General features: G+C 37.0%; 1 protein-coding gene across 2 annotated transcripts; it reads left to right on the top strand.

Moving 5' to 3' along the window:
• Window positions 1-2,225: 2,225 nt before the first annotated feature.
• On the top strand, window positions 2,226-23,516 carry LOC149845488 (pre-mRNA-processing factor 39-1-like). 2 transcript variants are annotated; one of them, XM_089995782.1, is made up of 14 exons: window positions 2,226-2,396; window positions 3,093-3,549; window positions 3,912-4,003; window positions 5,423-5,652; window positions 6,343-6,510; window positions 14,947-15,310; window positions 17,069-17,212; window positions 17,785-17,937; window positions 18,011-18,127; window positions 20,289-20,369; window positions 20,483-20,632; window positions 21,303-21,551; window positions 21,998-22,105; window positions 22,941-23,516. In XM_089995782.1, the coding sequence occupies exons 2-14, from the start codon at window positions 3,108-3,110 to the stop codon at window positions 23,022-23,024; spliced, it is 2,382 nt and encodes a 793-aa protein (XP_089851908.1). In that variant the 5' UTR covers window positions 2,226-2,396; window positions 3,093-3,107; the 3' UTR covers window positions 23,025-23,516. The 2 variants fall into 2 exon arrangements, with proteins under 2 accessions (XP_089851908.1, XP_089851907.1); XM_089995781.1 differs by having other exon boundaries at window positions 21,231-21,551.
• The last annotated feature ends 215 nt before the right edge of the window (window positions 23,517-23,731 follow it).

Below are 23,731 nucleotides of genomic sequence, written 5' to 3'. Positions count from 1 at the left end.
TGGAAATTGTTAATTTCCTGCTTCAAGCTCCAAACTTTTAAGTTATATATGGAGGATAAGTCTCTGATTCCGACGTGCATACCATAACAATGAGTTGAAACTCATAAGTGCAACTTGTTTTGACCGTTTCTGAACAAACTGGAGTGATATGTTGATTCAGAATGGCTAAAATGTAGCATCTCAAATTTGACTGTTTCTTTTCACAATGCTTATTGCATTATGTTTAAAATGTAGCTTCTCAGATTTGTCACTCATATGTAATAAATGTGCAGTAATTCCTTAATGGGGGCATTTGAACGCCACACTAAACCCCATCTCAAATGGGATTTAATGAGTTATGCTTTTGAATCAGGTTGAAGTGAACTGCCATTTGGGTGCGGCAACAACCTGATAATTGATTGGTAGACTGGAATTTTAGAGCAAGATATCTAAGGTTTGGAGTTGGTTCATGTCTGGATCAATTGTTCAAAATATCCTTTTTGCTGCAATAGTCTCGGTGTTTATAAATGGTAACAGTAGTTTGTACTTCCTGATGAGCAGAGGTTTACACGAATATCACTATTCTATTTCAACCATGCTTTTGAATTTTGATATTGCATGCGATGTGCTTATTAAGGAAAGCCGCAGAGAGGGGTTTTGTAAATGGAGTAAAGATGCGTGGCCTGTTGTCCTGTCCCTAATGCTATCCTCTTCGCAGATGATCTATTGGTTTTTGGGAAGGCAGATGAGAAACAAATGTGGAGATCATGGCTACCCCCTTAAATGCTTCTCGTTATCATTCAGGTTGCAAAATAATTGATACTAGAAGTAAGCCACCAGTGCAGACAAATATACTGATTGCAAAGGGACTGTAGTTTTGAAAAAAGAATGCTCTTTAAGTTTGGATTTTGTTGCTGGGCTACATTGCTGAAAATTTGTTTTAACATTGACTCATGTCACTGTTGTTCCATCTTGACTCATAATGGTTAGGAAATTAAGTCGATCCTTTGTCTATTTCAGATGTCACTATTTCTATTAAATTCATTTTCAGCAATTTAACATATTCAAGTTTTTTTTGTAAATACACAATGTCATGTATTCAACATGTAACAGTTGATGTATCCTTAGCTTGCCATGTAGGATTTCTCTACTGTGCTGGCATATTGGTTTTGCTTTATATTGGGCTTTTGATTCTTTTATCTTTCCATTGTTATTCTAATGGGTATTCGTTATTGCCAAGAAGCTTAATTATTTCAAAAGCTCCTTGTGCAAATTTTGCATTGGTTGAACACTTGTATTTGTCTGCTTTGTAGAATATCACTTGTAATGTGCACGTTGGATGACAACCATTTTATTGGAGGTTGCAGCTCTTCTTGGCATGACATGATATCCTGACAAGCATTTTATTGGAGTTCTGAATTACTTTTGGCATTGTCAAGATTCTTGTGACACTGGCTCTATGTATCGATTTTCAAACTTTTGAGGGATTCGAATGTATAGTTGTTCATTTTCAAATTATAGATTTGCATCAATGTATAATCCAAGCATGATCATACCCGACCCACCTCCAGTTGGGTTGGGTGTGTTTTAACCTATACTTGGCCAAAACCCGACGTATTTTGGAAGGTCGAGGGTAAGTTGATCCTTTACTATATAAAAGTTCTTTAGAAAGCCTTCTTAACAAATTCGCCAAACACACCATTAATGTTTAAAAATCCTTTCAAGTTCCAGTTTCCAAACAACTTCCTTATCCTGCAGATGAATTTCGAAACTGTGCCATCCCCAGAAGTTCATCTACAGTATGGAGAGCCAAACACAACCTAAAATCTGTAATATAAAAAAATCTCAATACCACCCAATCATTTTAAGTTGAAATAAAAAGACATCAATGATATCTCATATTCAGAATGTATACAGTCGGTTCACAAATGAAAACAGGTTTGGGTACATAATCAGTTCGGGTTGGATCAAGAATAAAACGTGCATAATCGAGTGGCATTCAGGTGACAGGTCGGTTTTACATTATGGGGAGCCATTTGGGCTGAGTATAAAAAGCAGGTTCGGGTAGTATTTTTCAGTACTCAAATCCAATATGTTTCATTACGGCTCTATATTTGAGATATATTCAAACCTAAGGGTATACTAAAACAAGACCTGTCTCGGGTCCGAGTCTTCAAACCGTGAAAGGATACACGGATGGGACTATAAATTCGGATTTGGATGCCCTTATCCCTCCATCCCCTCTCCCGCAAAAGAAGCGAGCGTATTGGTTTTTTCGACTCTTTTATCTTCCCTCGAACTCTGTTCGTCTCTTTACCGATCCCTCTCCATCTCTGTTATCTCTCCCTCTTTATCGGCGCCTGTTTCAGAATAAACCCTAGTTCCACGCCTCCCGAGTTATCGGGATTCTCCCTTTGGTGAGTATCGTCTCCTCCTTCCCCTCCTTTTTTGTTTATATTTCATGCGTCTTTAGTCTCCTGGTTCTAGGGTTAGGATTTTCATCTTTGCGCTTGATTTTTCATTTAATTCAGAATGCCTCAGTTAGCTTCGCCAAAGGGAATATGCAAAACCACGCGTGTTTGCTGAGTTCGGAGTCGTTCTGTGCTCTTCACGACCACTTGGACGCTTCGGTTGTTTTGCTGTTTGCTTGCTCTTTTAGGAAAACTGCAACTATTGTTACCTTTGGGTTTTGTTTTAGCAAGTGTAAAGCGTGAAACCGTGTAGGTTGTTCATTTAGTGCTGTTGGGACTGTGTTTGGTGGGGACCGGGGAATTGTCTGAATCGATTCGGCGGCGGTTGATCTACGATTAAACGGAGTTCTTCCGATTGCATGAGTGCGAATTGGCGTGCATGAATCGTTTGGAGTTGAGGACAATCCCTTTTTTCATACTGAAAACTTGTTTGGGCTCGAAGTTCATTGGCTCTGGCCTATTTATCTATTCTCTGTTTGTTTTTTCGTCTTTCTTACTGCGTTGTTTGTTCTTTCTTTCGTGCGTTGATGATGCTGTCTATGGTGAATGCTCCCATTTTCTAGTAGGTTTTTGTTTTTTTTTCCCTTTTAAGTTTCCTTTGCTTATGTTTGGCCTGTTGGTGTATTCATGAAATTGCTTCAGGGACAAATACCAACAATGGGCGATGCTGAGCACCAACACCCACACGATCTATCTGCAACAACCATTGATTATTCTGCCTCAGAATATGCCGCTGCAGAATCCATACCCGATGAAAGTGTATGTCCCAGTAATGTTGGAGATGTGGATTCAGCTGCCCAGCCTGTTTCCCGGCTTCAAGAAGCATCCGGTTTATCCGGAAGCATTTTTAGTGCGGACTCTATAATGCATCAAGCTCCATCTAATTCTGCTTATCCTGCTGGCACTGCCACTGAAGGGGCGACCGAGTGCCAGGATAATTCCATAGCGGATCGTGCAAGCGATGCTTCTTATGGTTTTGAAAATGGCAACAGTGTAGGTGAAACAAGGAATTACCAAACTGAAGGCCTCCGTGGTGGCGAGAATGGGAATGGCTCATTGGAGGCGACAGCTGCGGGTCAACAGTTTGAGGAGACTCCTGGTATTAACTGTTAACAATATTCAGATACCTTTGTTTTTCCAAATCTTGTTCAGTTATTTTCTTGTTTGTTATGCTGGATCTGCAAGGATTAACACTATATCATGCTGGCTGCACTACTCTTATTTTATGTTCATGCTTTCTTGTTCAGGGGATTTGAGCAAGTCTATGCTTCAGATAATGTGGTTATGTGGAACTTAATCCTTAGCGTTTTTTTCCATGTTTCCTAGCTAGCAAGTCCTACTTTGCCATTTACTTCTGTGGTGTTATTTTTTATTACATGATTTTTCATTGTCAGCAATTACTTTGCAATTTAATTCTATGCTGGTATTATTGATTGCGTAATTTTCTTCAATGCTCAACAGAAGAAGATCGACTATGGACCATAGTGAAAGCTAATTCATTGGACTTCAATGCATGGACTGGTCTAATTCAGGAGATTGAGAAGGTTGCTGAGGTATTGCATTGTGTTCTCGCATCATGTTAATGAGAAAGGAGTCTTTATCTTGTTATTTTGTTAGTTACTGTAGGTAGATTTTCTGCTTAAGTAAATTATGTTTATACTGCAAAAATCACCACTGGATATGTTTTATAGAACCGGTTGTGTGCTTCTCCTTGTTTGTTCATGGGTTTCTTTAGACCCTTAGGGCTGAAGCCTTTTAACTTCACAACGGAAACTCTTATTGGGCCATTCAAATGTGTGAATAGTTGGTCAAAACGGTGCTTTTGGGATGAGAAACTTCAGGTGATACATAAGCCTTCGAGATAGTTGTGGCTAGTTCCTTCGCAAAGTATGTTTTGTCGATAGCTCGAGTTTGAACATTTTTAAATTACTTAAAGTAGAACGCTATCCTGATTCATGCAACTTCTTAACTTACATTTTTTATATGATTAGGTGGCGATACAAATGATTATGCAGGGATAATGATTATCCGTAGTTTTGATTGAAATCTTGCACACATGGATGAAGGCACATAAGATATTACTTCTTTCTTTATGCTATTCATCTTGTGAAACTTTGTTGAGAACCAGAATCTAACGATCATTTTTCAGGAGAGCTTGTACATGGAGTAAATATCACAATCTTTTTGGTACATCCAATCTGCTTCATATAGGGCTATCCTGAACAAAAAAACAAAACAAAAAATCTCACCATATTTCAGAGTCATTTCCATTGTCATCAAGAGGCCTTGCACATGGTATCACTTGTAAATTTTTCTCATTTGGTTCGATGTGGTCTGCAGATGAGCATTGCACTTTTTGCACTACCTTCAATCACTCCAGAGACTATGTTACATAGGATCCCATCAGTCTTCCTGTTTATCCACAGTCTTTCTCGTTATAAGATTCACCACCACTGCAGAGGGAAAGCTTGATTAAAGGCATCATTTGCCGTATATGAAATTTCTGATAGGGGCCAGTGAAGTCACTAGCCTTATGATCTGCAGAATGCTCACTGTGTCATCTACTTTACTTTTCAAAGAAGTTGAATGAACTTTCTTTTAGTCTACAAGGTCTCTTGTCTCAAATTGGGTCATGGTTTTGCTTCCATATTCATCATTCATTTAGTCTTCATGAAAAAAAAGTCTGGTGTATGTTTTGCTGTTTGTGCAAATGTTTTGCTATCTTGTTCTCAGATTATGTTTTGAATGGTCTATAAAAATCTTATGAGTGTTTACCTGTTTATTGATTTATTTATTTCTGATTACTGGTTTCATACTTTCTATATTACTATAGAGTTCATTATTTATGTTCTCTAAATTCTTTTTCCACTTTAATTTTCTGCATCCCTGATGACTTGGAATCATGAATCTTCAGTCTGGATTTCATGATCTTATCTAAAAGCGATACCTCTCCCTCTTCCCCTCTTTTGCAGGATAACTTGCTGAAAATCCGTAAAGTTTATGATGCATTCTTGGCTGAGTTTCCACTGTGTTATGGCTATTGGAAGAAGTATGCAGATCATGAGGCTCGGTTGGGCACCATTGGCAAAATTGTGGAGGTGTATGAGAGGGCAGTTCTAGCTGTGACATATTCTGTAGACATTTGGTTGCATTATTGTACATTTGCAGTTTCAACATATGAAGATCCAGATACCATCCGCAGGTACCTAATAGCTTTTAGGAAATAAATTTTAAGTTCTAAAATACATTGTTGCTGTTTGAAGAGGCATGGTCCTCTTTTCAGGATGATGGAAAATGGTTATGGTCTTTGTATTGTTTCTCTAACCTTTTCAGGTATGCCTGCAGCAAAGATACATCATGTCATGGACAAAAAGGTTTGTGTGGGTTGCACATTAGAAACCATTTGTAGTTCTAATGTGCATACCCCAGGAGTGCTTCTGCACATCGTAGCTGTTTCTGTTTCATTTCATTTGATTTTTGCATTATGACCTTATTACCCCATTCAGCTCTTTCTTTTTCCAAAAGGTCTATGTAGTAGTCCTGTAGTTCTCTATGAAATTCTGCTGTCTTTAACTTTGACACTCTTGAGGCTATCATGGGTGCAACAATACCGAAACGCTGCTGGAAAGCTCTCGCTCAGTTAATGGCTAAGATGGCTTCTATGCCTTGCTCCATTTCACAGACATTGTATGGTTTTTTCAGGAAGGTAAATGCAGCATATTTGTGCCTAAGTTTGGAAGTGTCCAATGCTGTTAAAGTGATTTTCCTTCTTATTCAACATAACGGTGCATGGAAGCATTGATTTCCCCTATTGTGGATGGCTTCTACATGGTACATGGTACATATGTGCATTTATCATAATCTTGTTGCTTTGGTTATCATGCTCTTTCAGGCTGTTTCAGCGAGGATTGACATATGTTGGAACAGACTACCTTTCATATCCTCTATGGGACAAGTATATAGGGTATGAATATTCACAGCAGGAATGGATGAACCTTGCTATTATCTACACAAGGATACTTGAGCATCCCATTCAGCAACTTGACCGCTATTTTAACAGGTAATTACACTACCACCGTAGACTTTGTATATTTTTGTCCTATAGAAATATAAACATGCAAATCCAAGTTGCTATTGGATGTCTATATATATTTTTTACTAAGTTCATCTATCTTATTCAACTACTATTGATTTGTTGCTATCTTGTTTTATTGTTTCTAGTTGATTATCTGTTGCATTGACATTGACATATGCACAAGGCCGTTGCCCTCTTTGAAGGACTAGTAGCAAGCACTATTTTTTCTTGAAAATTTTAATCATTTGATTCTAATTTGATCATTTATAACTTCTCAATGGTTTTAATTGAAGTTACTCTGTCTGCCCTCTTAAGGAAAAAAAGCAGAGAAAAACATTCATGGAAATTTGTCAATTTTAGTTCATTCTTTTATTTTCTGTTCTCCTCCCTCCTTAGTTGAGCCATATTTGTTTACATTTTTTTCTGTTCATTATTTTTCCTTTTTTGGTGCTTAGAAATGTTTTCCTGAACATTGGATAAATCAAACGTTTCAAACTAATTCACAGGGATTCGGCCAACCGGGTGCCGCACCTGCGTCGACACGACACGGGTGCGTGTGCGGCACCCGGTGCGGTCAACCGGACCCTGGGTGCGGTCAACGCACCTAAGGTCATTTGTGTCTATTTTTTGGACAAAAAAAAAGAAATGGCTGCTTGATGGAGTATTTGTTTGCTTCTTGTAACTTGTGTTTGGTTGGTAAATACTAGCCGATACATGTTCCTCGTCATTATGGAAAAAATAAGGACGTTACCACTAATGGTTACCTAAAGGGGTTTCATGGAAATTGAAAGAAGAATTAATTCTACATGATTTTTAGTTACTTTTATCTTGGGAAGAAACTTCTTAGAGGCTAGCAAGGGAACAGACTATTCAGTTCCCATTAATTTCTTGATTCCACGACACTCCAATTTCTAGGATAAATTCATGATGAGAAATGTTAAAATATATGTATCAATATATATATATATATATATATATGTATTACAGTATTATGGTCATTTGACACAGTACCCGATAGGGGTACTTGTTTTTCTCCTTTTTTTATTTATTGTTTTCTTTTTTTATTTTTAGTTTTTAAGCCACTTAAAGGGGCCCCACCATAGAGTCGTTGGGGCCCCCAACGATCACAATTGTGACCGTTGGGGGCTCCCAACGAATCCATGGGGGAGCCCCTTTTTGGCTCACCTTTTGAGGCCTTGTGGCCTCCCTTCCTCTCATTTTCTTGTATAAATAGGGGTGAACCCCTTTGTATTTATGTATGCTTGAGAGCTCTCTCTCACTCTCTCAATAAAGAGGCTTCTATATTTTGCCTTTCTCAAGGCTTGTGTATGTGTTGTCCCTTAGTGGACTTAGCTATTGTCTCTTTTGTTTGTCCATTGTAGGACATTACAAGTGCTTATAGCACTCTTTATATATCCGCATATCTCATTACATGATATCAGAGCCATCCGATTCTTCCAAGGTTAAACCTTGTCTCTCTCTCCACTTCTTTTATATACTCTCTTATTGAAGCAATGGAGACCAAGATTGACCTATCATTCAAGCTCAATGAAAAAAACTGCATGATGTGGGCACCCACAATGGAAAATAATCTCAAAGGAAAGAAGCTTTGGCGTTATGTAATGGGGATCATTCCGGAACCTCAACTTAAGCTCACAAGGATGGAAGGAGGTCAAGAAAAAGCTCTTGAGGGAGATGCTCTAAGCAATAGAAGATCACCAACGTCAATAGGAAGATTGTGAAAGCAACCATGCAAAAATCCTAGCATGGTTTATGAATAATGTTGAACTTAAGGTATGTGCTAATATTGCAAAATTTCGCCGAGCCAATGAAGCTTGGGTTTTCATGAAGGGTACGTATACCAAAAAAGATCTTGCAAGAGGCTTTTTCTTGCAAGAGAAAGTTAGAATTACAAAACAAGGGGATATGAACATCCAAGATTACTATAGTGCTCTAAATCCCTTGTGGGATGAATTGGCTCTTTTAGAGCCTAAATGGGTGGCTATGGAGGATGTTGAGCTTAGACAAAAACAAATGGAACAAGATAGATTGTTTCATTTTTTATTTGGGCTTCGTCCCAAATTTGAACAAGTGAGATCCTCACTCCTTCATAGATCCACTCTTCCTCTATTAGAGGATGCCATTGTCGAAATTACTCAAGAAGAGACCCAACATGACATGAGTAAAAACATGGATGAAGTTCTTGTCGTATTTAAACCCGACAATCATGTTAAAACATACAAACCACCTCATTTTGGAAAACAAGGGAATGGTGGAGGGAAGATGATTATATGTTATCATTGTTATGAGTCGCGACATATCAAACCCGCATGCCCAAAATTAATGGGACCTTCAAGCCTAAGGTGGCTTCTGTTGAGAAATCCTCCACTAAAGAAGATGAAGGCAAAAACGGGGATCTCAAGGACACTCTTGGTCAAATATCCATGGCTCTCCAACAAATCTTAAAGTCTACTTCCTCCACCTCCGGTGCTGCCATTGCCTCTTCATCACCTCCCTGTACGTATTCTTGGATTTTAGATTCCGGACCTTCTTTTCACATGACTCCCCATGAAAATGCTTTAACCAACAGTTTGCACCAATTAAAAAATGTCTTGTGTCTCTACGGCCGATGAAACTTTTCTCAAAATAGATGGCATTGGAACTCTAGATCCTAAAAATTTTCAAAACTTATTTGTTCCAAAAGTAAGAATAGTTCCTAAACTAAATCTCAATCCCTTTTTCGTTTCCCAAATTGCCGACCATGGATGTGAAATATCTTTCTCATATCAAGGGTGCTTTGTGCAGGATCTCCAGTCCGGGAAGCAGATTGGGCAAGGCCATAGAAAGGGAAATCTTTACTACATGGATCACTTGACACTCCCTACAAAATCTTTTTGTACTTATGCCCAAGACAAAAGTATTGAAACTTGGCATAAAAGATTTGAACATTCGAGTTATTCTAAAATGTATCTTTTTCCTTTTGTAAACAAGTTTTGTAAAGAAAAAAGATATCAATTGCAAAGTTTGTATTTTTGGAAAAATAAAGTCTATTCCATTTCCTACACGAACCTTTATTTCAACTAGACCTTTTGAATTGGTGCATTCCGATGTGTGGGGACCATCTCCGGTTCTATCTAAAGGTGGTTATTCATATTATGTGACCTTTATTGATGATTATACTAGATATGTATGAATTTATTTTCTTAACCTTAAATCGGAAGTCTTTACCCTTTTTAAAGAATTTTGTGCAAAAATTCAAAATCAATTTCAAAGTCACATATCCATTCTTAGATTCAACTCCGGAGGAGAATATCTATCTAATGAATTTCAAACATATTTAAAACAACATGACATTTGTCATCAAAGATGATGTCCAAGAACTCCACAACAAAACAGTCTAGCGGAAAGAAAACATAGGCATATCTTAGAAACCACTAGATCATTACTTATTTCTAAAAATTTTCCTAAAATTTTTTGGGCCGAAGCCGTGTTAACCTCCACTTAATCAATCGAATGCCATCTTCAAAATTAAATAATATCTCTCCTTATGAAGAACTTTTTAAAATCTTACCCGATTTCAATCGTCTTTGTATTTTTGGATGTAAATGCTTTGTTCTTTTACATAAAAGAGATAAATTATCACCAAAGGCAATTGAATGCGTATTCTTGGGATATGGCGAAAATAAAAAAGGCTATAGATGTTTTGATTATAAAAACAATAAATTATGTCTTAAAAGATGTGGCATTTTTAGAAGAGGAGAATGGATTTTAAATATTAGACAAACAAAATGAAATTGAATATATGTTTTTAAATGATCTTTTAGAAGATTCAAATAATGATCATTCAGAAATATTAGAAAACACACATAATAGTGAAATATCACCAACTAATGGTGACAATCTACATGTTTACACCCAGAGCAAGAGAAACCTATTAGTGCTTTAGAAAATTCTTGCGGCTTAATGAACCTCTAGAAGAAACTCCCCTTAGGCGCTCTAGATAATCAATTTCACCTAATAGGTTTGTTTCATATGAATATCTCTCACCAAATTATAGAGCTTGTCTAATAGCCTTATATTCATATTATGCACTTCTCATTATAATCAAGAAAAAAAATATACCACATTGGATTGAAGCAATGAGGGTTGAACTAGATGCCTTAAAGAAGGCTAAAACTTGAGAATTAGTTTAACTTCCTTAAAATAAAAAAGCTATTGGATGCCGTTGGGTTTACAAAGTTAAGACAAAAAATGAATGGTACCTTAGAACGATATAAAGCAAGATTAGTGGCTAAGGGATACTCACAAGAATACGACATTGACTATGAGGAGACCTTTGCTCCTGTTGCTCGAATGACTAGTGTTTGAACCCTAATTGCTGTAGCATCATCTAAGAAATGACCTATATTTCAATTAGATGTTAAAAATGTCTTTCTTAATGGTCAATTAAATGAAGAAGTATATATGGACCCTCCACCGGGAATTACTTTTGAACAAGGTCAAACCCTAAAATTATTAAAAGCTTTATATGGTCTTAAACAAGCCCCTAAGGCTTGGTATGATAGATTTAGTGTTATCATGATCAAGTTGGGATTTCATTCTTGTTATACTGACGCTGCTCTCTTTGTTAAAAGTGCAGGTAATAGTATTGTTATTCTTTTACTTTATGTTGATGATATGATAATCACAGGCAATGACGAAAGTGGTATTATTGATGTTAAAAATATGTTAAAAGATAACTTTAATATGTCAGATTTAGGTTTTCTCAGATATTTTCTTGGAAGTTCCATACTCTCTCCGAGGGTATATATTATCACAAATGAAGCTTGCTGCAGATATATGTTCCAAATCTGGAATTTCAGATGACAAAAAGGTAGAGACTCCAGAGGTCATCAACGCTAAACTACGGTTGGAGGATGAGGTTCTACTGGATGATCCTACATCCTACTGACAACTCATTGGATCTCTCACCTATCTAACCATCACTAGGCCAGACATCGCTCACGCTGTTTACTTTGCCGGCCAATTCCAGCATGCTCCTACAACTGTGCATATGAGTGCCGTGCTTCAGATTATTCGTTATATAAAAAGCACTCTAACTAAAGGGCTATTTCTATCCTCACTCTCTTCATTAAATTTGCTTGCCTATACTGATGCTGACTGGGGAGGAAACCTAAATGATAGAATCTCAACTACTGGTTTCTCTGTCTTTTTAGGAGATTCACTAATTGCTTGGAGATGCAAGAAACAACAGAAAATCTCCTTATCATCTACCGAGGCTGAATATCGGGTTATGACAACTACTACGATGAAACTTGTGTGGCTTCAAAGTCTTCTTTAAGATATGGGAGTTGAAATTTTCAGTGCCTCGAAGCTTTGCTGTGACAACAAAAGCGCTATCTATATTGCCAGCAATCACACCTTCCACGAGCCGACCAAACATATAAAAATGAACTGTCACTATGTTCGTGATGAGTATCTCCGTGGGACAGTTACACTGCCATACGTCACATCCGAATATCAGCTCGCAGATTTTTTTACTAAAGCACTTCCTGCTCCTCGCTTCTTGTTTCTCCTTGGCAAACTTTCCGTCATCTCCCCGTAAAGCTTGAAGGAGGGTGTTAAAATATATATATATATATATATATATATATATATATATATATATATATATATATATATATATATATATATTACACCATAATACCCGATAGGGGTACTTGTTTTTCTCCTTTTTTTATTTCTTGTATTTATTTTATTTTTTGTTTTCTTTTTTTCTTTTTAGTTTTTAAGCCACTTAAAGGGGCCCCACCATAGAGTCGTTGGGCCCCCCAACGACTCCATGGGAGCTCCCTTTTTGGCTCACCTTTTGAGGCCTTGTGGCATCCCTTCCTCTCATTTTCTTCTTGTATAAATAGGGGTGAACCCCTTTGTATTTATGTATGCTTGAGAGCTCTCTCTCACTCTCTCAATAAAGAGGCTTCTATATTTTGCCTTTCTCAAGGCTTGTGTATGTGTTGTCCCTTAGTGGACTTAGCTATTGTCTCTTTTGTTTGTCCATTGTAAGACATTACAAGTGCTTATAGCACTCTTTATATTTCCGCATATCTCATTAGTGGTTATATACCTTGGAGGTGGCCACCACCAATGGAATTTACGGCCTGTTTGGAATCTCGGTGCTGGGATTGGCGTTTATGCATTTGGGATGAGAAGTGAAGCCCTTTCTCTTTTGTATTTAGGCTAAATCATGAATTTAGCAGCTGCCACTTCTTCAAATACATAAACTTAATAAACGCCCATCCCAGCTACATATTCTAAACAGGGTCTTATGGTAGTCTGGTAGAATCTCCTTAAAGTTCAAAGGTGGTACTCCTCAGGTGGGCAGAGGGGACCTCAAGGGTTTTACCAACCGGAGGCCAACCAATGTGCAGTCGGTGAGGGGAGGAGGGCTTGTACTATCTAACAAAAAAAAAGTTCCAAGGTGGTTAATTACTCTCTCTCTCTCTCTCTATAAGTAATCAATAAATGCATTAGAAAAGTTAATTGCTTTGACCGGTAAAATATCATGTCCATTTATGTTTTACGCCGCTGCAGTGTAGGGATGGAAGTGGGGTTGGGTAGACCTGACCCAACCCGAAGTGACCTAGCTCGACTCGGTCATGCCCAAGATGAACATTCATTAGTGTTAATGTTGTTAACTGTTAAAACTTAAAAATTATATATATATATATATATATATATATATATATATATATATATATATATATATATATATATATTTGCTGCACCTCCGCACCCAAGTTTTTTGAAAGTGCCGCACCCGCACCCGCACCCGCACCCGCACCCATGTGACATAGGTTTCAAATGTTGAATTTCTTAATAAGTAAAATTTTTGGGTTAAATATTTGGTCTATTTTAGGTTATTTTATTTCAGATCAACTTTGCGGTTGATACTGTTGGTGTTGGTGATTGAACAGTTATTTTTAATCTCATTCACAACCATAATCTTTTATCTAATTTGCGATGCAACCAGTACTTTAAAAGGTTTGTGTTGAAGACAAGGTGTAGTCTGTGCAGTGAAAAGTGCTAGTTGGATCCCGGCGACCTAAATAAACTGATTTTGAAATAAAGTTCTGTCAAAATATAAAAGGCGATATGGCCTTTTGAAAAATTATAAAAAGCAACTATAATAACAGACCTTAGTAACATTACAAGTATAAAATAAATATTATCACTTTAATTGCCTCTTTTTGGGCACTCACATGACACCTGTGGATTGTTTTAGCGTCTGGGCCTCTCCTCAGTGCTTAGTTGTTTTTTTCACTAAATAATTTGTGATATCACTGCTGTGGTTCAGAACCAGGTAGATGAGCAAATTCTGAAAAGAAAATCCAGACAATATGGTTTGATGGGGCTTAAACAGCTTCAAGAGGTTAAGCCTTGGGCCATGCGTCAAGTGTGTAGCCCTTTGGAAATGTGGCATAACCTTCATTTATAGTGGCCTTAGCCCTCATGTTACGCTGTATGCACACTCAGATGAACAAGGCATATGCTTTCACCTTTCTGTGTCTTTTATCAGTGTCCTTTGCTATGGTAGATATGGCATGGTGCTTTTGTGTGCAGGAAAACATGTGTCCCTATACTGTATTTTGCTTCTTTCATTGAGTCTATTCACATGGGTGCTTCCTTAGATATGGCAAGGAATGTGTATGAATTGTGTGGTACGAGGATTAGTTTTGTAAGAGACATAGTAAGTTCAAAATTTGAAGCATGCGTTGTTGCTATGGTAAAATATTTAGAGTTACAGCTCAAAGATTTTGTGACTAACAAATACACTTGAAAGTGCATAATCTATATGGAGATATGTGTTTTCATTTGAGTGACATCCCTTGTCTTGCTTTTCCAAAAGTTATGTATCTCACTTGCTTCTGTATCCATCCATCATAGCTTCTGTGCTTCACTGTGATCTCTGGGAAAGCTTTGAGGTACCTTTTTTGAGTATCCACCATGTGTCCTACAAAGTGTCAATCTTGATACATGTTCAGGGCACTGGTAAAGATAGAGAAGGATGCTTATGTGGTAGAACATGGACTGAGCTGTTGAAATTTCTCATGAATTAGAACATATTCATTGAGCAGATCTGTTGAATTCTTGTTCTAATTTCTAAAATGCTGTTCAATTTCTCCTGTTGCACTTGTGTTTTCACATGTGTGCATGTGCAGCACTGCAAGTGTACTGTGAGCATGTGTTAGGACTGGGTTCATAGTTCATACTTCATACATTCTTTTGGCTTTGGGTTTCATTATTTCCATCTTCAAGCTTTGTCATAAGGATATCTGCAGTTGCAGTTCTTTTTTTTTTTTTTTCGTTTTCTCTTGCACACGATTTTAATCTTTGACCAATAGCTCTTGAAATTTACAGCTTTAAGGAATTGTCTGGAAGTCGTCCCTTATCTGAGATACGAGCTGCAGAAGAAGCAGATGCCAGGTTATCTGCGAACTTGGGGACAAATGATCAAGGAGTTGACAATGAGGGTCCTGTTGATGGGGTGAAGCAATCTCTCAAACCTGTAACTGCAGGTTTAACAGAGGCAGAGGAGTTGGAGAAGTATATTGGTTTTAGGGAAGAAATGTATAAGAAAGCAAAAGAATATGATGCTAAGATCCATGATTTTGAAACGGCTATTAGGCGGCCATACTTTCATGTAAGGCCCCTCGACGATCATCAGCTCAGCAATTGGCATAACTACCTTGACTTCATTGAAACAAGGGATGACCTTAACAAGGTATTCCATCTCTATATCTTATAACCTTCAATAGCCTCTCTCTCTCTCTCATATTACTGTCCTACACATGCACAGAAACAAACCGTTGTCCGTGCTCAGTGCTATGTGAGCATTACTACTTACTACCAACAAATTTTCTTCATTGATCTGGGCCAGCTTCATCGGCAGAACTTATATATTCTGTCTGTTACCATCAGTGTCAATGAAAATGACTTGTGGATTGTATAATTTGTCATTGATTCATAATCTGCAGCTTAATTAGGTTACTTACATCAGTCAGGATTTTCTTGTTTTATCTATGTTAATTACCTTCCATTAAAGTGTAAAAATCATTCGTGGAAATAAAAGTTGTATTATCAAAATGGTCAAGCTAGCCTATAAATTAGGAAAAATTATGGAACCATTTAAAAAATTAAAAAAATAACATAAAGTACATGAAAACTAGTCAAATATGATATATTTGAAACTCTGAAGGGCTGTAGGTCACATCTATGAAAACTATGAGACTTTTGTGTCTGCTACAAGACTGCAACGCTGTACAGCAGAAACAACCACCGTGTAGTACAACTGCAATATTACAAGGGCATGCGAAGCCTTAATTGTGACTTTTGCACACTATGTTGGGAGATTAAATTACCATTCCTGGTTGCAATGTGGCAAGCATGTTGCATGGAAATTTAATTATAATTGGACCACTTGGTGCTGTATTGAGGGATTGAACTTGAATCAAAAGTGTAGGCTGTCAAATCTTTGGGCTTGAGACTGTTCCTTATACAAAATAGAGTATTTAAGAAGTAAAAACTATCTAAGTTTTAAGAGAGTCAATCTTAAATCCACTGATATCTAATTAGAAATACATTGAAAATGATTGAAAATTTAGAATTCAAAGCTATAAATTATCAATCCAAAGTTTATATTGTTCAGTAGTTCTATCCTCATAGATCTTTATTCCACAAAAAAAGATGTATGGAATTTTGCATTGGTGTTGCTATCTCCTCTTAGAGTTTATTATTCCTGAAATTCTGCCAAATCCACCATTTTTTCTATTGAATAAATGATACATAATTAGGGTATCAAAATTGATAGAAATTTAGATGAAGATCTAACATATGATGTGCATCATTATGACCACCATCCAAATTTTATCCAGTGATGTTGGCTCGCAATTTGCATGCCCTCATGTGATTTGGTCTCTTTGTAGTTTGTACCCTTGAGTTGCATTGCGAGCAGACAAGTTATAGCCAAGTTCCGAGTCCCTGAATTGGATGAACGGAAAATTGACTTAGCTCAGTGATCCTACTTATGGACCTTGGGGTTGGATAGCTGGGTTAGTGTTGAAATTCTATCCAACTAAGTTCCCAATATATAACTGAATGAAGATATAGTTTTACGTGTATATTGATTGCTTTTTCATCTATCTTACATTTTCCAATAGAGTTGGCATTTTTTCAGATTTCAGATTTTAGATGGTCCTTTTTCATTCATAGTTACTACCGGCTTTGGCAGTACCTCAGTAGGGGTTTTGCTGGTAGAAAAGGATGGGAGTGTTGCCTATGTCTTATGGATATAACCTCTTAGATAGTTCTTCCCTTGTAAATAACAATATTTATGTCTTGTTTCCTGTGATTATTACATTTGGAAATTAGTTTTTTGGTAATTAATCTTAGAGGCAGATCTTTATATAACTTTGTCAAAAGTTGTCTGTATATGCGATCTTTACTGACTTGGAACTTACCTTATTTCCTTTGATGTGCTCAGGTCGTAAAGTTATACGAGAGATGCCTTATTGCTTGTGCTAATTACCCTGAATTTTGGATACGGTATGTTTTATTCATGGAGTCTAGTGGAAGCATGAAGCTGGCAAACAATGCTCTTGCTCGGGCTGCTCAAGTTTTTGTAAAGGTATTTTTATTGATTTTTGATGTGGTGTTAATGTGTATTTTGTAGCTTAAATTTTTGAGTAAGGCGTTGCCACTAGCTTAGATTATTGTGATACATTGAGGTTCATAAGTATTTGTGGGATTTTGAGTATGTTGGCATCATGTCGGGAAGTTTTGTTTTCATAGAATGTGTGATGGATCGGACCTGTCAATAATGAGCAACAATGGGCTACCACATGCATTTCTTGTCCTTTGTTAGTCCTGACTGTTTTTAAATAACATTAGTGACTCCTGCTATGAATGTTATTTAAAAGAGGTCGGGGTGGGCCTAAGAAGACTTAGATGGAGATGATAGGAAAGAATATGAATGCTTTGAACCTCACCGAGGACATGGCATTGGATAGAAATGATTGGAGGAGAAGGATTCATGTGGAAGACCCAGAATGATTTTCTTTTTTGGTTCAATCGCCGACCCCAATTGTTTTGGGACGAAGGCGTAGTTGTTGTTGTATTAGTGACTCCTACTTATTGTGTGATGTTCTGTTTTATACTTCTCCCTGCTGCTTATAGTTCATTGTGAAATATCCTCTACAGAGACAACCCGAGATTCATTTATTTGCTGCTAGATTTAAAGAACATCATGGGGATATAGCAGGCGCATGTGCTGAATACCATCTTATACATTCAGAAATTGCGCCAGGTCTACTTGAGGCTATAGTTAAACATGCAAACATGGAATATAGGCTGGTAATGATTTTTCTATTTGTTACTTGAGTTCTGGCAATGGTAGGGGCCTCTTATTTGTAATTTGTATTTTCAGGGGCAACCAGAAGCTGCTTTTTCTGTGTATGAGGAGGCCATTGCTACTGAGCAAGGAAATGAGCAGTCTCAGATGCTACCTGTGCTACTTGTTCAGTACTCCAGGTTTCTGTATCTGGTATGTGGCACATGATCAGATTTGTGTATGTTTGTTTATTTGTGGAGGATAATTGCTTAAAGATCAGTAATGTAGTTGCCTAAAATAAACCCAAAAGCCGAGTTCAATGTGTCATTTTTGGGAGTTTTGTTATGTTACAGATGGTGGCAACCAGATGTTAGGATTAATTTTAAAGACATATTTTTGGTCAATGTTTCATTTTTAGATTGCATAAAAAAGGACTGAACTCTGACATATAATCGTGCTCAGTTGCTCTGAGATGGGTGGCTTAGCCATTTAGGGCTCTTGGGCTGGTGTCTTCTTACATTCTTATACCACCTTGGGTGCCTTTCTCATGCTTTTGGTAGTTATTTGTGTCTTATGCTGTTGGTGTTTTTTCTGTAGGTCTCCATATGGAGATTCACTTAACAATCAGTCATAATTTTTAGGTGTTTTTCATTGAATATTTGAAGCCTTATCTATTTCTGGTAATTGTTATCTCATAGTTGGATGTTCTGTAAATTTTGTCACTATTTTGCTAGATCTTGATTCATTTAGATGACTTATTGCTATCTATCAATTCTTGCTCACTTAAGTCAGATGTACAGGCTTTTTCTTTTCTTTTTCTTGCATCAACTTAATTTTTTTTGGTGTCCCCAAGAAAGTCCATAATTATTTGGTTATTCATTTATTTGTTTGGTTTTGGTTGTAATGCTTTCATTGATGAAAATTTGAAGCCTGGTGATTTAATGAAAAAGTTAGGACCTTTTTTGTTTTTGAAGAAATATTTATTTATTGGCATAGCTTTTGTTCTTGATGCATGTATCTCATTATTAGTTTTCAGTGATTAGTTTAGATGGTTATTTCTTTTCAAACCTTTCATCTCAATCACTAGCAGCTAACTTCAACCTTTCTTAATGAGCCATAGTGGAGAAATTTCTTGTCCCAATACAACTTTATGTTGATTTTTTTTTTGAATAATAACTTTGTGGTGTTTGTAATCCGATAGCTAGAAAAAAACTCATTTGGTTCAACTATTCAATAGCGTTTATTTTTTTCATTTAATATCAGTTTATTTCTCATGCTTTTAAGTGCTTTTCCTTTTTTCTTTTGGGTTCTTAGGTAACCGTGAACAGTTGTACATGTTTAGAAAGGGGAAATTTGGTTTGTTTAGATGCCAATAAATGCAATAATTTTGGGAATCAAGGTTTTTCCATGCATCATTATGAAGGTTCCAAAAAAGGCATTTTGATAATGCCATTTGATGACCCTATAATGATGTTTGTAAAAAAAGTATCCAGGAACTACTCTTACAAAACTGTTTTTTTGTGTGTGTGTATATATATATATATATATAAGTAATGCTTGTTATTGTAACCTTCTCTATTTTTTTTCATGCTTTAAGCATCAAAGAAATCATCACTGCCACTCTTCTTACCTAACATCTCTACCATCATTCACCAAAACATTGGATCACTGAAAAATGATGTGGCAGTGGTGTATGACACTGTCAAACTACCTGCCACCATTTTCCAATGCGTCCATAGCTGGACAACTGTGCAGATGATCCTGCTGTAAGACTACTGGCCATAATATGAAAGAAAAAAACTGAGTGTATACCTTTGATATGCAGGAACGATCCTTTATTCTTCATCAATCCAGTAGCTGCAAAATGTCTTGAAGAACCAGGCTTGTCAATTTATTTTTTTGAGTCATTTTCTGGCCATAGAATACCAGAATGCTGTTACAGCTTCGCTGTTCATTGCTAAGTGCTTGCCGAATGGTGGGACGAATTTGTGTGTATGTGGAGAGATGATGATGATGTGAGATGAACGAACATGATGATGTGCTTTTAGAAACCATCTATATTATGGTAACAATGTTTGAAGAAGAAGAATGATGAAGAAGATGCTGTGTCTTTAGAAACTAAAAGTTACAGTTTAACCATCAAAACACCATTTCATGAAACAATGCTATTGTCAAAATACATTTTGAAAATGTATTTCTAGAAAGTTGCTAACAAAAAACTGTTTTTAAAAAAATGCCATCTAAACAGTCTTTAGTTGTAACTATTTTTATATTGTTTTTTTTATTCATCTCTATGGATCAAGTTCTAATGGTGTAACATCTGTATTAATGTTATGTTCGTTATCTTTGCTGCTATTTATGTATCCTCGTGCAGGTTGCTGGCAATGTGGTGAAAGCTAGGGAGGTTCTAAGTGGATCCCTTGAGCGGGTTCCTCTGTCAAAGCCACTTTTGGAGGTTGTCTTATTGCTTGACTTAGTCCAGCTTGCTGCTTATTTAACTTAGAGAACTGACTTCATCCTTTTGTGCGATTCTCGGAATTGATCCACTATCTTTTTGTTCGTCTATAGGGCATTATCCATCTGGAGTCTATTCAATCTATTCCCAAGCAGGCGGACTATTTGGATTCACTTGTAGAGATGTTTATAACTCCAAACCCTGAGAATACCAATGCAGTAATTGCTTCAGACAGAGAGGACTTATCCAACATATTTCTTGAGGTAGTATCTGCTTCCTGTGGCTGTTACCATAAATACCTGTTCTGTCGGAACTAGATTGCCTGAATGATGTTTTATCTTGAAGAGACTAGTTGTTCCTCCTTGAATACTGGGGTAGCTCACTTGGTCTTAAGTTTTTTTTAGTCAGCTTGTGCTTGAAAGAGTGAGGACTAAGCAGTTGCATTTGTATCAGGAAATATTCTGTACTCATTGTTTTATTGAACGATAGATTTCTCATATGGCTGCTCATTTCCTTGTATTTAAAGGCAAATTATCATTGAGCAAAAAGTTTTTATAAGGGCGAGAAACCATTACTTTTACAATTTTTACTTGTTTGTCATCATAACATTTAGAATAAATTACAAAAAACTGCCAAAATATCAGCTATTTACAAAATTCCACCCAAGATTTCAATTGTTACATTTAGCAACCTGCTTTTTAATTTTTTGTTTCGAAGAACACTGTCCTAAAAATCACTCTGTTGACCATTGCATTGTCAAACAAAATGATTGAAATGCTCTCATCAGTACACAGTCTTTGAGCAGCATATCCGGTTTGTGTCGTCTATATCACGTTTCTCTTCTTGCTCAACTTCATGTAGTTCTTGGACCTTTTTGGGGACACCCAAGCAATTAAGAAGGCTGAGAACAGGCACACCAAACTCTTTTCACAGCAGAAGAGTACATCAGAATCCAGAAAACGATGTGCCCAAGATTATTTAGCTTCAGACAGGACAAAATTGGAAAAGACATATGCTGGTGCTTCTGCAGTGGCTTCACCAGTTCAATCTGCAATGGGTGCTTATCCAAATGTTCAGCAGCAGTGGGTTGCTGGTTATGGTCCACAATCTCAAGCTTGGCCACAAGGATCACATACACAGGCACAAGCTGCACAACAATGGCATCCTGGCTATGCTCCACAAGTAAGAGACATGTGAATACTGTTGTTTTCCTTTTTCTGTTATTTTTTTTCTTTGTGTCCGTCTAGTTGGCAGCCAAGCACAAAAGATGGCTGAATTGGAGATCCGTTATGGTAGAAGCCATCAGCTTTTGATGCTTGTAGAAGAATGTTTGAGTGATGATCCAGAGTCATTTTTGTCTCACTTATTTCTTATTTCCTTTAAAGTATTTATTGGGTTTCCTCATTCTGAGGTGCTGGAGCGGCATTTCTGTACCATCTATCTTATGCTGAAATGGTGCTTGGTATGGACTACTTAATCACTGACCATCTCTTCAGATGTATGAGGCTGTGATGCTTCAAGACAGAATAGGATCTAGTAAACCTTTTGTATTTGGTACTAAATCAATTCTACTTCCAAAGTGCTCCCTTCTTGGTTCTGTTTGGTTACTCCCTACATTTTGATGACAGGCTGGTTATGCTGGCTATGGTGGTTATGGTTATGCCCATCCTCAACCTTCAGTATCAGCTCCACAACAAGCTGCCTATGGTGCATACGCTCAGGCTTATCCTTCTCAGGTACCAGCATATCTGACTCTGATCATCATTATCATCTCACAACTTGAATGTAGTTCTCTGTTTCTGTATATTTCGTCGCCATATGAAACACTTCCCTCCTGGGAGTTCAGTGGGTCTATAAGGAAATTTGGCATTAACATACATGTGAATCATTCTCTCATAGGGAAATTGTTCAAATTTTTACACGAGAACGTGTTTCCTATCAACAATTCCATCCTTCGCCTCACAAACGGTTTCATAGGCAAATCTACCCATATGGTGCTAAATGCATAATTGTTGGCAAATAAAAGTGCCCATGGCTTTGGAAATATGCCCTAATCGCATTAAATTCTTAATCTGTAACAAATGTCCGATTAACTGGATGTGATAATTCTATTTACAAGAAAGAAAACTATAAAATAACTGAGTTCTTGCAGGAAAAAAAACAAATATTCTTTTCTGTTTCATCCTTTTGAGCTTTTTCATTCAAATTTTTATCAATTTATTTTTCATTTCAAGGCCTTATAAAAGAGTTGACATAGACCTTTTAAGCAAATGGACAAAGTTTTGTAGGTTTGTTTATTTTGAACAAAAAACAAGGATAGGCTGCTTTTTGAAACTTTGTGGCTTGTGACAAGTCAAGGCCAGTATTTTGTTTGAACATGTTTAGTTTTTTTTTTTTAAAGAGCCATGTTTAAATTGAGTAGGATGGCTGGAGTCTCAGATCATTTTTGTTTGGGATGTATGGAATTCTTGTTACTTCATGAAGCAATCTTACACACTGCTCGTTACCCTCAGACTTAGTATTGGATGGTTGGAGTAATACATTGGACATTCTTGTGATTTTGCATTTCAGACATACACACAGCCTGTACCGGTATTTGCTCCGGCCCAGCAGTCTCCTGCAGCACCTCAGGCATACTATAGTGGTTATTATTGAGCTGTGAAGACTTGCCGGTTCCAATTGTCACATTGCATACTATTGATAATCTGAAGTGAGGCACACTGAAGGGCTTGCTGTAACTGAATCAGAGAATTTTGCCATCGGGTCTATGGGCAAAGTGGCAGCGGAGTAACAATGAGTTTGTTTTCACGATCTGTTTCTCTAGCTGGCTGTTGAACTCAAGGTGAAAAGATCAGAAAAGATGAGGGCCATCAGTGGCCTTCTTTCACTAATCTGAATATGATACTGGAATGGGATTGTTTTCTAAGGGGTGTTTCAATACATGTAAAACTTTCTCCATTACCAGATGTAGGAAGATGTTCACATGAGCTATCCCTGAAAGGCTAATGTTATCAAGTTTGTTTCTTTTAATCATTCTATTTTCACTTTCCTTCTTCTATTTGGCTTTATGTGCTGCATAACTTGATTATCTGGAAGTTCATATCCAGACAAATGAAATGAAATAGCTTTAATTTTCAAACTTGGAAATACCCATTATTTGACGGTCACCATGTATACACAATTTGAAAAGACTTGGACGAACTTGAATATTTAATTGTGTTTGGAAATATTTATATGCTAATGTTTCTAGAGATTTGAAGTGGTACCTGAATGAGTAAGCTTTTGTGAATGCCTTAAAATTGGGAATATTTATATGGAATGGACAGGCTACCTAGTGAATGTTCTAATGCCTTAGTCCGGGG

This window comes from Nuphar pumila, chromosome 2 (genome assembly GCF_984573655.1).
Source record: "Nuphar pumila chromosome 2, dmNupPumi1.hap1.1, whole genome shotgun sequence".
In the NCBI taxonomy this organism is placed as follows: domain Eukaryota; kingdom Viridiplantae; phylum Streptophyta; class Magnoliopsida; order Nymphaeales; family Nymphaeaceae; genus Nuphar; species Nuphar pumila.
The sequence above is the reverse complement of the archived record's forward strand: the minus strand, read 5'-3'. Positions and strand labels throughout refer to the sequence as shown.